This window comes from Ahaetulla prasina, chromosome 8 (genome assembly GCF_028640845.1).
Source record: "Ahaetulla prasina isolate Xishuangbanna chromosome 8, ASM2864084v1, whole genome shotgun sequence".
NCBI classification, from domain to species: Eukaryota; Metazoa; Chordata; class Lepidosauria; order Squamata; family Colubridae; genus Ahaetulla; species Ahaetulla prasina.
Genome location: NC_080546.1, coordinates 56,461,108 through 56,474,134, shown reverse-complemented (window position 1 = coordinate 56,474,134; position 13,027 = coordinate 56,461,108). Strand labels below are relative to the sequence as shown.

Genomic DNA, 13,027 nt, shown 5'->3' with positions numbered 1-13,027 from the left:
CCCCACAGAGAAGGCCCTTCCCCTGGGCGTCGCCAGACGACATTGCCTCGCTGACGGCACCCTGAGGAGACCCTCTCTGTGAGAGCGCACGGGACGGTGGGAGGTATTCGGTCGCAGTAGGCGGTCCCGTAAATAACCCGGCCCAATGCCATGGGGCGCTTTAAAGGTGGTCACCAAAACCTTGAAGCGCACCCGGAGGGCCACAGGAAGCCAGTGCAGTCTGCGCAGGATAGGTGTCATATGGGAGCCACGAGGGGCTCCATCTATCACCCGCGCAGCTGCATTCTGGACTAACTGTAGCCTCCGGATGCCCCTCAAGGGGAGCCCCATGTAGAGAGCATTGCAGTAATCCAGGCGAGACGTCACGAGTGCGTGAGTAACCGTGGATAGGGCATCCCGGTCCAGAAAGGGGCGCAACTGGCGTACCAGGCGAACCTGGTAGAACGCTCTCCTGGAGAGGGCCGTCAAATGCTTTTCTAGAGACAGCCGTTCATCCAGGAGGACGCCTAAGTTGCGGACCCTCTCCATCGGGGCCAATGACTCGCCACCGATGTTCAGCCGGGATTTAGCTGACTGTACCGGGATGCCGCATCCACAGCCACTCTGTCTTGGCGGGATTGAGCTTGAGCCTGTTTCTCCCCATCCAGACCCGTCGGCCTCCAGACACCGGGACAGCACTTGATAGCTTCGCTGGGGTGGTTCGGTGTAGAAAAGTACAGCTGAGTATCATCCGCATACAGCTGATACTTCACACGAAACCACTGATGATCTCACCCAGCGGTTTCATGTAGATGTTAAACAGAAGGCGAGAGAATCGACCCTGCGGCACCCACAAGTGAGGCGCCTCGGGGCGACCTCTGCCCCCTGTCAACACCGACTGCGACCGGTCGGAGAGATAGGAGGAGAACCACCGATGGCGGTGCCTCCCACTCCCAATCCCCCCAACCGGCGCAGCAGGATACCATGGTCGATGGTATCGAAAGCCGCTGACAGGTCTAATAGGACCAGGGCAGAGGAACAACAAGCCCTCCAGAGATCATCTACCAACGCGACCAAAGCCGTCTCCGTGCTGTAACCGGGTCGGAAACCGGACTGGAACGGGTCTAGATAGACAGTTTCATCCAGGTGCAAGGGAAGCTGATATGCCACCATACTCTCTACAACCTTCGCCGCAAAGCGAAGGTTGGAGACCGGACGATAATTACCTAAAACAGCCGGGTCCAGGGAAGGCTTCTTAAGGAGGGGCCTCACCACCGCCTCTTTCAAGGCGGCCCGGAAGACACCTCCACCAAAGAAGCGATCGTAATCGCCTGAGCCAGCCTCGTGTCACCTCCCGAGTGGCCAGCACCAGCCAGGAGGGGCACGGGTCCAGTAAACACGTGGTGGCATTCAACCTACCCAGCAACCTGTCCATGTCCTCGGGAGCCACAGGGTCAAACTCATCCCAAATAATGTCGCCAAGACCACCCTCGAGCATCTCACCCGCATCACCGCAATCTTGGTCCAGACCATCCCGAAGCTGAACGATTTTATCGTATAGATAACCGTTAAACTCCTCAGCCCGTCCCTGCAACGGGTCATCCCGCTCCCCCTGATGAAGGAGGGAGCGAGTCACCCGAAACAGGGCGGCCGGGCGGTTATCTGCCGATGCAATGAGGGAGGAGGCGTAGCTACGCCTCGCTTCCCTCAATGCCACTAGGTAAGTCCTAGTATAGTACTTCACTAGTGTCCGATCAGCTTCCGAACGGCTAGACCTCCAGGAACTCTCTAGGCGTCTTCTCCGGCGCTTCATCCCCCTCAGCTCCTCGGAGAACCAAGGAGCCGGTTGGGCCCTGCGCCGGGTCAGAGGCCGCAAAGGCACGATTCGGTCTAAGGCCCCCGCCGCGGCCCGTTCCCAGGCCGCAATAAATATAATAATATAATATAATAATATAATATAATAAATATAATATAATATAATATAATATAATATAATATAATATAATATAATATAATATAATATAATATAATATAATATAATATAATATAATATAATATAATATATTTTCGTAGGTTTTCACGGGTATATATATAAATTCTGTGCTTCTGTGATTTCTGGTTCAGACTTCTACTTCTTGTCCTTGCTACCACATTGCAAGAGCTACATGGGTATTGTATACATGCATCATACTTTATATTATTGTATATTAACAAATTTCTTCTATAAATGAATCCTGCTGAATTATTTACTTGTGTGCTGGTTGGATTGCTGCAAACTCTAACAAAGTTGCAGAAATAAATTTTGCTGATTAGATTATCATTACTCCAATAGCCAAAAATAAAAAGAAACTGCAAGCTCTGTAGGTAATCTGCGGAATCATAAGTCAAGGAGGACACTGAATAAATGAGACTAAAATATAAAAACCAAACAGGTAGAATAATCAGAATTGACAAAGATACTGAGCAGCTATAAAACCTCTGTTTTTGGAATGACTATTGACAGTAAAGGAACAAACAGTCCAGAAATATTCTGCAAACTAGCACCTGGTACAATAGACATGAAGGGCTTATAAACACATCAGAGAATCCGATTTTTTTTATTTACAAAAATCATAATATTATGGGCAATGATATTCCTTGTAACACTATGGAAATGAAAATTGGATTTTGAAGAAGCAGGCCAAAGAAAAAATAATGCTTTTAAAATCTGGGTGTTGGGGAAAATTCATTATAACACCATGGATAATTAAGAAAAAGGATTACCAAACAAATCAGCACAAATTTCTCGCTCAAAGCACAAATGACCTGGCTCAAGCTATACTACTTTGGATATTCCTACTTTGTAATTCTGGGAAAGGTGGAAGGACAAAGAGGATGGCCATCAGCAAAAACAAACTCAGTTATAGTGATAGGCACTGTTGGAAAGACCAGGTTAGGGATAGATTGTGATGGGAAAAAATCTACGTGGTTATTAAAATTCTACATTGGACTTGATGGCACATAATCAAAGTTTAAGTAAAGAGTAGGGCTTTACTATACAGTATAAATAAAATCTAAATACTCCCTTTGGCGTGTTCACTTAAGCAGAACACTTTGACCTATGTCAATAAATAGCAAGTCTCAGCCATCCAATTGTCCTCTAATACCAAACACAATATCCTGATTCTTAGATGCACACATGAATGTCTGATTTCAGCAGCTTTTGCTATCGTGCTGTTTAATGGAGTTGGCCATTAACATAGAATTGGTTGCTCTATTATGGTATATCTGCAGTTCAGTTTTAAATCTATAAAACAGAAATGGGAAACTTGTTGGTGAACAAGCAAGACATTTGCTTAACAAGTGTTTGCAGAAGGCCACAAATTAGGTGGGGCCATATCACTCTTCTGGATCGTGGGCATGGAGGATTTCATTTAAAAAAAAATTGAGATATGCTTGTCTTAGGGCCTACCATTAGTCTTCCAGTGTTTCCATCTTAATATGGCAAGAAATTGTTTCATCATGGAGAAGGCGGCTCAGGCTCTCCATTCCTCCTTTCAGAAATTACTGAATTGAAAACCTCTACTGTTTGTAGGATGTCTTACCCATTCATAATCATGGCATCCAAAGTTGTTTCTCCATGTTCATCTGGATTTCCACCATATCCTACACTTCCATCACACTGTTCTATTTCACACTGCCCACAACCTTTTCTACTGCATCAAGTTCGAACCTCCTGCTTGTAAGACATTCCAAGCTGCAAACAAAAGCACATAAACACTTATTACAGCTGGTTGAATGCACTTCTCTAACAAGAAAAGCATGTAAATTTTACACCTAGTCTTACAACATGCAACTAGCTCAATATAAATACACATGTCAAACATGCAACTGGCTCAATATAAATACACATGTCAAAAATCATATGAATTCATCAAAAGTTGTCAATAGAAATGTGCAGGATTTTTCTTATAAGTACTATTCAAAGGTAAGTAAGCACAAATTTATAGTCTGAATCTAAGGAATAACCATTCAAAGTACTTCAGTTTTGAGTCATAAAAAAGTAACCTAATTGGAACAAGATTGGATAACTTCTTGGTTACTTATATGTTCTCTTTAAAATCTGCCATTAGTAAACTAGAATTAAAAAGGGCTATTTGATTTTATGGAGTCACTTTTTTTCCTTTCAGCTTTGTTACAAAACACATGCTAAACTAAATTTAGATCCAGGAATCTTTTAACATTACTTATATTAACAACAACACAATCTTTGAAATATTCACCCCAAGTAGGTCTCATTATAGTAATTAAGGCTAACAAAGATAGTTATGCTTTCCCTACTAATTACTATGAGCAACAACTGCAAATCAAAATGCTCAATTCATCAAAATGTAAAATCTTATTTAAGAAGTTTTCTTGAAGCTCAATTCATGACAATTTTATTTCTTGGCAACAATGTATAGAATGACTTACCATTATTATCTCCTGAGATGTATTTTAAAATCTTCCAATGATAGCTTTCCCTTTAAGTATTAAACAGATTCTATGCTGCTGTTTATCTTTTTGAGAATAACCAAGATCAATTTTATTTCACCAAAAGATCTACACATCAAATGTACAAGTTAGTGTATACATTATTTTAGCAACTGCCAGGGAATGGGGTCATTATCTCTAAGAGTTGTTAGAATAGAATAGAATAGAATAGAATTTTATTGGCCAAGTGTGATTGGACACACAAGGAATTTGTCTTGGTGCATATGCTCTCAGTGTACATAAAAGAAAAGATACGTTCATCAAGGTACAACATTTACAACACAATTGATGATAATATATCAATATAAATCATAAGGATTGCCAGCAACAAGTTATAGTCATACAGTCATAAGTGGAAAGAGATTGGTGATGGGAACTATGAAACGATTAATATTACTGCAGATTCAGTAAATAGTCTGACAGTGTTGAGGGAATTATTTGTTTAGCAGAGTGATGGCCTTCGGGAAAAACTGTTCTTGTGTCTAGTTGTTCTGGTGTGCAGTGCTCTATAGCGTCGTTTTGAGGGTAGGAGTTGAAACAGTTTATGTCCAGGATGCGAGGGATCTGCAAATATTTTCACGGCCCTCTTCTTGATTCGTGCAGTATACAGGTCCTCAATGGAAGGCAAGTTGGTAGCAATTATTTTTCTGCAGTTCTAATTATCCTCTGAAGTCTGTGTTTTTCTTGTTGGGTTGCAGAACCGAACCAGACAGTTATAGAGGTGCAAATGACAGACTCAATAATTCCTCTGTAGAATTGGATCAGCAGCTCCTTGGGCAGTTTGAGCTTACTGAGTTGGCGCAGAAAGAACATTCTTTGTTGTCCTTTTTTAATGATGTTTTGATGTTAGCTGTCCATTTGAGATCTTGCGATATGATAGAACCCAGAAATTTGAAGGTTTCTACTGTTGATACTGTGTTGTCAAGTATTGTGAGAGGTGGAAGTATGGAAGGGTTTTTCCTAAAGTCTACCACCATTTCTACGGTTTTGAGTGTGTTCAGTTCCAGATTGTTTTGGTTGCACCACAAGGCTAGTCGTTCGACCTCTCGTCTATATGCGGATTCGTCATTGTCTCGAATGAGACCAATCACTGTTGTGTCATCTGCGAACTTCAGTAGCTTAACAGATGGATCATTGGAGATGCAGTCATTGGTATACAGAGAGAAGAGAAGTGGGGAGAGCACACAGCCTTGGGGGGCCCCTGTGCTAATTGTACAGGTATTTGATGTGATCTTGCTTAGCTTCACCTGCTGCTTCCTGTTTGTTAGGAAGCTTGTGATCCACTTACAAGTCTGTTCCGGTACCTGTAGCTGGTTTAGCTTAGTTAGAAGAATGTCTGGAATGATGGTATTGAATGCTGAACTAAAGTCTACAAAGAGGACCCTTGCATAGGTCTTTGGAGACTCAAGATGTTGTAGGATGTAGTGCAGAGCCATATTAACAGCATCATCTGTTGATCTATTTGCTCGGTATGCAAATTGCAAGGGGTCTAAAAGCGGATTCGTGATGGTTTTCAGGTAGGAAAGCACTAGCCTTTCAAAGGTTTTCATGACTTTTAATCTGTATTACATCGATATACATAATATAAAGAGAGAATTCTCGCCTTTTCAATCATGTCCAATTCTCGGAGACTGCCTGGAAAGTTCCTTCAGTGTTCTTGGCAAGGCTATTCAGCAGTGATTTACCATTGCTGCCTTCTTAGGGCTAAGAGAAAGTGACGGGCCCAAGGTCACTCAGGTGGCTTTTGCCTAAAGCAGCATTAGAATTGGCAATCTCCCAGGTTCTAGCCAGGTATCTTAACCACTAACCAAACAGGCTCTTAACCATGGGTCTCCAACCTTGGCAACTTTAAGACTTGTGGATTACAACTCCCGAAGTTCCTCAGCCAGCTTTGCTGGGAGTTGGAAGTCCGCAAGTCTTAAAGTTGCCAAGGTTGGAGACCCCTGCTCTAAAGAGAGCAATAATCAGTAGCATTTTGATCAGCATGTAAAGATGCAGGTACTTAAACGTGAAATCTATTTTCAGTGCAAACCAAACACATGCCAAGTAATACGGGGGAAAAAATTCTCCCTGAAGTATACGGTAATCATTTATAAGGCAGCTTGATGACGTTATATTACACTATTAACAGCATCAGCCTAGAGCAGTGCTTCTCAACAGGGGGGCGCCCCCCAGGGGGGGCGCGAGGCTCCGTAAAGGGGGGCGCGTTTGACCTCGGCAAACACTGTCATAACAAGCTAAGCCCCGTGTTTATTACAGTCGCGCGGGGGGCGCGAAGAATGTTTTCTTCTTCCTAGGGGGGCATGACAGAAAATAATTGAGAAGCACTGGCCTAGAGGGAAGTCTAAATGCAGTAGGAGGGAGCAAGCAGATAAACGAGGATACAAAACTTTCGGAAAGTTGAAAGTGAAAAATAGGGCCACGCTGATGGCTCCCCAACCAAGGACAGAAGAAAAAGTAGCAGCACCTATTTCGTTGGCATTCTTAAATGCCCAGGTGTTGATGACCAAAGGCAGAGGAGGCGTCCCAGCGTTTGCTGCGGCCAAGCCCGCCACCCCGTGCAACAACACTAAGAACCAGCAGCATTCCGGGCATCGGCTGTCGCGTCCCATGGCAAGAACCAAGTCGAGGATTGAACGCCGTCTCTCGGCCGCCCAGCCCCAAACGGATTCCTTTCGCCTTTCTGTTTCTCTCGCTTCTCGTGACCAAGGGCAAGAGGGACGCATGCGCAGGGAATAGACCAGGAAGAGTTCGCTAGAGCTGCGCGTTCGGATGTTCACGTTGGCAGCCGCTTCGAGCCTCGTTTGGACGGCGGAAGCGCTCCTGTTTTCCCTCTGATGCTTCTCAGAGGTTGAGGTTGTGAAAGCAGAGTGACAATCATTGCAGATTGGAGGAAAGATTGGGTTGTAATTGAGTTGATGCACTACTAATTAAGCCATAATTGCTTAACTATGCCTTATATAAACCACCTTTGAATAACTAAAACATCAATTCTGACTGAATACACACAGCATGCTAAGCCAGTATCAAGCAAAATAAATTACAGTTTAGTTGATCTGTGAACCAAATAGTGTTCTATTAGGTTCTAAAGCTGCATACTTACTGAGAAAATTGGGTTCTGCATATGAATGCATTTGGCACATAGAGTAACAAGATGGCCATTTATTTAGTTGATCATCTGAAGGTCTAAGCAATACCAATAGGACTAATTATACTGGCCTAGAGAGAAAAATTCAAAAGATAATACTGCAGTTGCAAGAGTCAGCTTCCAATTACAACAGATAAAACAGAATGGTCGAAAGAATTTCAAACCATGTTAAGAGCAGAGCAAAAGTGTTGGTTTATTTCTGAGCCACTTGCAATCACTTGTGGATGGTTTGTACATGCCATTGTAATAAATTATATATAATTATATGGATCATTAATGATTATTGGTGACCTTGTTTAATGACTCTCAGGCAGCAACCATTTGAAGTTATGATAGTAATGAGAAAATAATTCTATGACCAATGTCCACATTTACGACCATCAGTGTCTCTCTTCATCTCTCTCTCTCTGTTTTGTAATCCTTTTCTCTTAATGAATATAAATACAAGAATTATTTCTCTTTTTGCTAATTATCCCAGCACCTGAGTGAATAAAATCCGAAACAGTTGTTTACACCTGATTTTTCCACTTAACAGTGTGCCTTGAGGAACAAGTTGTGGGTTCCAATTGTGGTTGCTAGATGAAGATTATCTGCATAGTAGTTACATTTTATAGTCAGTTTATGTGCAGAGTTACCTTAATGCGAGTCCTGAGTAGTTTGCTATCCCTTTGGATAAATATACTGGCTGTACTGAGTTGCACCTAATCTATTGTATTGTAGGCTTGGTCTTTTAAAAAAATTACAATATGTTGTGATTTCTGTCAAACAAAAAAGATCTATTGTTTGTTATATTCAAACATTACTTTAGCTGAGGAAACCATTTACCAACTAAAATTATCTACTTGTTTCAACAGAAACCTTTATTGAAAAGATACCAAAAGTCTGTGTGATGAAATAGCCAGATATCTTTTACAGAAACCAATTTGAACCAACTGTAAAATAAATTTTGCTGATTAGATTATCATTACTCCAATAGCCAAAATAAAAAGAAACTGCAAGCTCTGTAGGTAATCTGCGGAATCATAAGTCAAGGAGGACACTGAATAAATGAGACTAAAATATAAAAACCAAACAGGTAGAATAATCAGAATTGACAAAGATACTGAGCAGCTATAAAACCTCTGTTTTTGGAATGACTATTGACAGTAAAGGAACAAACAGTCCAGAAATATTCTGCAAACTAGCACCTGGTACAATAGACATGAAGGGCTTATAAACACATCAGAGAATCCGATTTTTTTATTTACAACCATTTTATTTAGGAAGGAAGCCTGTACTTCATTCTAGTCTGAAGAGCCTGAAAATCATCTGCAAATATAGCTCTAGATGCCTTTTCTAAAAGCAGGAACCTAAGCCAAATGAAAACACTGGACTTTCATATATTATTTCATGAGCACAAGCTAAATTTCCTTATTCAAGTTTAAGATATTTGATGCTGCTGAATTCATATTTTGCTATGAATTGTTTCATAGCAGTTGTTTTGTTAGCATTTGTGCAACAATTGCAGAATGAGGAGGATTTTTGCTAATCTCTGATGGAGTCCACTAGGGTGGGTTATGGAGATAGACATAGCAATAGCAATGAGACTAAAATATAAAAACCAAACAGGTAGAATAATCAGAATTGACAAAGATACTGAGCAGCTATAAAACCTCTGTTTTTGGAATGACTATTGACAGTAAAGGAACAAACAGTCCAGAAATATTCTGCAAACTAGCACCTGGTACAATAGACATGAAGGGCTTATAAACACATCAGAGAATCCGATTTTTTTTATTTACAAAAATCATAATATTATGGGCAATGATATTCCTTGTAACACTATGGAAATGAAAATTGGATTTTGAAGAAGCAGGCCAAAGAAAAAATAATGCTTTTAAAATCTGGGTGTTGGGGAAAATTCATTATAACACCATGGATAATTAAGAAAAAGGATTACCAAACAAATCAGCACAAATTTCTCGCTCAAAGCACAAATGACCTGGCTCAAGCTATACTACTTTGGATATTCCTACTTTGTAATTCTGGGAAAGGTGGAAGGACAAAGAGGATGGCCATCAGCAAAAACAAACTCAGTTATAGTGATAGGCACTGTTGGAAAGACCAGGTTAGGGATAGATTGTGATGGGAAAAAATCTACGTGGTTATTAAAATTCTACATTGGACTTGATGGCACATAATAAAAGTTTAAGTAAAGAGTAGGGCTTTACTATACAGTATAAATAAAATCTAAATACTCCCTTTGGCGTGTTCACTTAAGCAGAACACTTTGACCTATGTCAATAAATAGCAAGTCTCAGCCATCCAATTGTCCTCTAATACCAAACACAATATCCTGATTCTTAGATGCACACATGAATGTCTGATTTCAGCAGCTTTTGCTATCGTGCTGTTTAATGGAGTTGGCCATTAACATAGAATTGGTTGCTCTATTATGGTATATCTGCAGTTCAGTTTTAAATCTATAAAACAGAAATGGGAAACTTGTTGGTGAACAAGCAAGACATTTGCTTAACAAGTGTTTGCAGAAGGCCACAAATTAGGTGGGGCCATATCACTCTTCTGGATCGTGGGCATGGAGGATTTCATTTAAAAAAAAATTGAGATATGCTTGTCTTAGGGCCTACCATTAGTCTTCCAGTGTTTCCATCTTAATATGGCAAGAAATTGTTTCATCATGGAGAAGGCGGCTCAGGCTCTCCATTCCTCCTTTCAGAAATTACTGAATTCGGAAAAAACCTCTACTGTTTGTAGGATGTCTTACCCATTCATAATCATGGCATCCAAAGTTGTTTCTCCATGTTCATCTGGATTTCCACCATATCCTACACTTCCATCACACTGTTCTATTTCACACTGCCCACAACCTTTTTCTACTGCATCAAGTTCCGAACCTCCTGCTTGTAAGACATTCCAAGCTGCAAACAAAAGCACATAAACACTTATTACAGCTGGTTGAATGCACTTCTCTAACAAGAAAAGCATGTAAATTTTACACCTAGTCTTACAACATGCAACTAGCTCAATATAAATACACATGTCAAACATGCAACTGGCTCAATATAAATACACATGTCAAAAATCATATGAATTCATCAAAAGTTGTCAATAGAAATGTGCAGGATTTTTCTTATAAGTACTATTCAAAGGTAAGTAAGCACAAATTTATAGTCTGAATCTAAGGAATAACCATTCAAAGTACTTCAGTTTTGAGTCATAAAAAAGTAACCTAATTGGAACAAGATTGGATAACTTCTTGGTTACTTATATGTTCTCTTTAAAATCTGCCATTAGTAAACTAGAATTAAAAAGGGCTATTTGATTTTATGGAGTCACTTTTTTTTCTTTCAGCTTTGTTACAAAACACATGCTAAACTAAATTTAGATCCAGGAATATTTTAACATTACTTATATTAACAACAACACAATCTTTGAAATATTCACCCCAAGTAGGTCTCATTATAGTAATTAAGGCTAACAAAGATAGTTATGCTTTCCCTACTAATTACTATGAGCAACAACTGCAAATCAAAATGCTCAATTCATCAAAATGTAAAATCTTATTTAAGAAGTTTTCTTGAAGCTCAATTCATGACAATTTTATTTCTTGGCAACAATGTATAGAATGACTTACCATTATTATCTCCTGAGATGTATTTTAAAATCTTCCAATGATAGCTTTCCCTTTAAGTATTAAACAGATTCTATGCTGCTGTTTATCTTTTTGAGAATAACCAAGATCAATTTTATTTCACCAAAAGATCTACACATCAAATGTACAAGTTAGTGTATACATTATTTTAGCAACTGCCAGGGAATGGGGTCATTATCTCTAAGAGTTGTTAATCTGTATTACATCGATATACATAATATAAAAAGAGAATTCTCGCCTTTTCAATCATGTCCAATTCTCGGAGACTGCCTGGAAAGTTCCTTCAGTGTTCTTGGCAAGGCTATTCAGCAGTGATTTACCATTGCTGCCTTCTTAGGGCTAAGAGAAAGTGACGGGCCCAAGGTCACTCAGGTGGCTTTTGCCTAAAGCAGCATTAGAATTGGCAATCTCCCAGGTTCTAGCCAGGTATCTTAACCACTAACCAAACAGGCTCTTAACCATGGGTCTCCAACCTTGGCAACTTTAAGACTTGTGGATTACAACTCCCGAAGTTCCTCAGCCAGCTTTGCTGGGAGTTGGAAGTCCGCAAGTCTTAAAGTTGCCAAGGTTGGAGACCCCTGCTCTAAAGAGAGCAATAATCAGTAGCATTTTGATCAGCATGTAAAGATGCAGGTACTTAAACGTGAAATCTATTTTCAGTGCAAACCAAACACATGCCAAGTAATACGGGGGAAAAAATTCTCCCTGAAGTATACGGTAATCATTTATAAGGCAGCTTGATGACGTTATATTACACTATTAACAGCATCAGCCTAGAGCAGTGCTTCTCAAATAGTGGGGCGCGCCCCCCAGGGGAGGCGCGAGGCTCCGTAAAGGGGGGCGCGTTTGACCTCGGCAAACACTGTCATAACAAGCTAAGCCCCGTGTTTATGATACTTTACAGTCGCGCGGGGGGCGCGAAAAATGTTTTCTTCTTCCTAGGGGGGCATGACAGAAAATAATTGAGAAGCACTGGCCTAGAGGGAAGTCTAAATGCAGTAGGAGGGAGCAAGCAGATAAACGAGGATACAAAACTTTCGGAAAGTTGAAAGTGAAAAATAGGGCCACGCTGATGGCTCCCCAACCAAGGACAGAAGAAAAAGTAGCAGCACCTATTTCGTTGGCATTCTTAAATGCCCAGGTGTTGATGACCAAAGGCAGAGGAGGCGTCCCAGCGTTTGCTGCGGCCAAGCCCGCCACCCCGTGCAACAACACTAAGAACCAGCAGCATTCCGGGCATCGGCTGTCGCGTCCCATGGCAAGAACCAAGTCGAGGATTGAACGCCGTCTCTCGGCCGCCCAGCCCCAAACGGATTCCTTTCGCCTTTCTGTTTCTCTCGCTTCTCGTGACCAAGGGCAAGAGGGACGCATGCGCAGGGAATAGACCAGGAAGAGTTCGCTAGAGCTGCGCGTTTGGATGTTCACGTTGGCAGCCGCTTCGAGCCTCGTTTGGACGGCGGAAGCGCTCCTGTTTTCCCTCTGATGCTTCTCAGAGGTTGAGGTTGTGAAAGCAGAGTGACAATCATTGCAGATTGGAGGAAAGATTGGGTTGTAATTGAGTTGATGCACTACTAATTAAGCCATAATTGCTTAACTATGCCTTATATAAACCACCTTTGAATAACTAAAACATCAATTCTGACTGAATACACACAGCATGCTAAGCCAGTATCAAGCAAAATAAATTACAGTTTAGTTGATCTGTGAACCAAATAGTGTTCTATTAGGTTCTAAAG

General features: G+C 41.1%; 1 protein-coding gene across 1 annotated transcript in view; it reads right to left on the bottom strand.

The window, feature by feature from the left end:
• The window catches only part of AGA (aspartylglucosaminidase), a 33,328-nt gene extending 20,680 nt beyond the window's left edge, over positions 1-12,648 (bottom strand). Inside the window, exons 1-2 of the mRNA XM_058192998.1 lie at positions 12,404-12,648; positions 10,404-10,557 (exon numbers count right to left, since the gene is read on the bottom strand). Of these exons, the coding sequence (XP_058048981.1) occupies positions 10,404-10,557; positions 12,404-12,548 (299 nt within the window). The 5' untranslated portion in view covers positions 12,549-12,648. The remainder of the gene's footprint in view (positions 1-10,403; positions 10,558-12,403) is intronic.
• Positions 12,649-13,027: the final 379 nt, after the last annotated feature.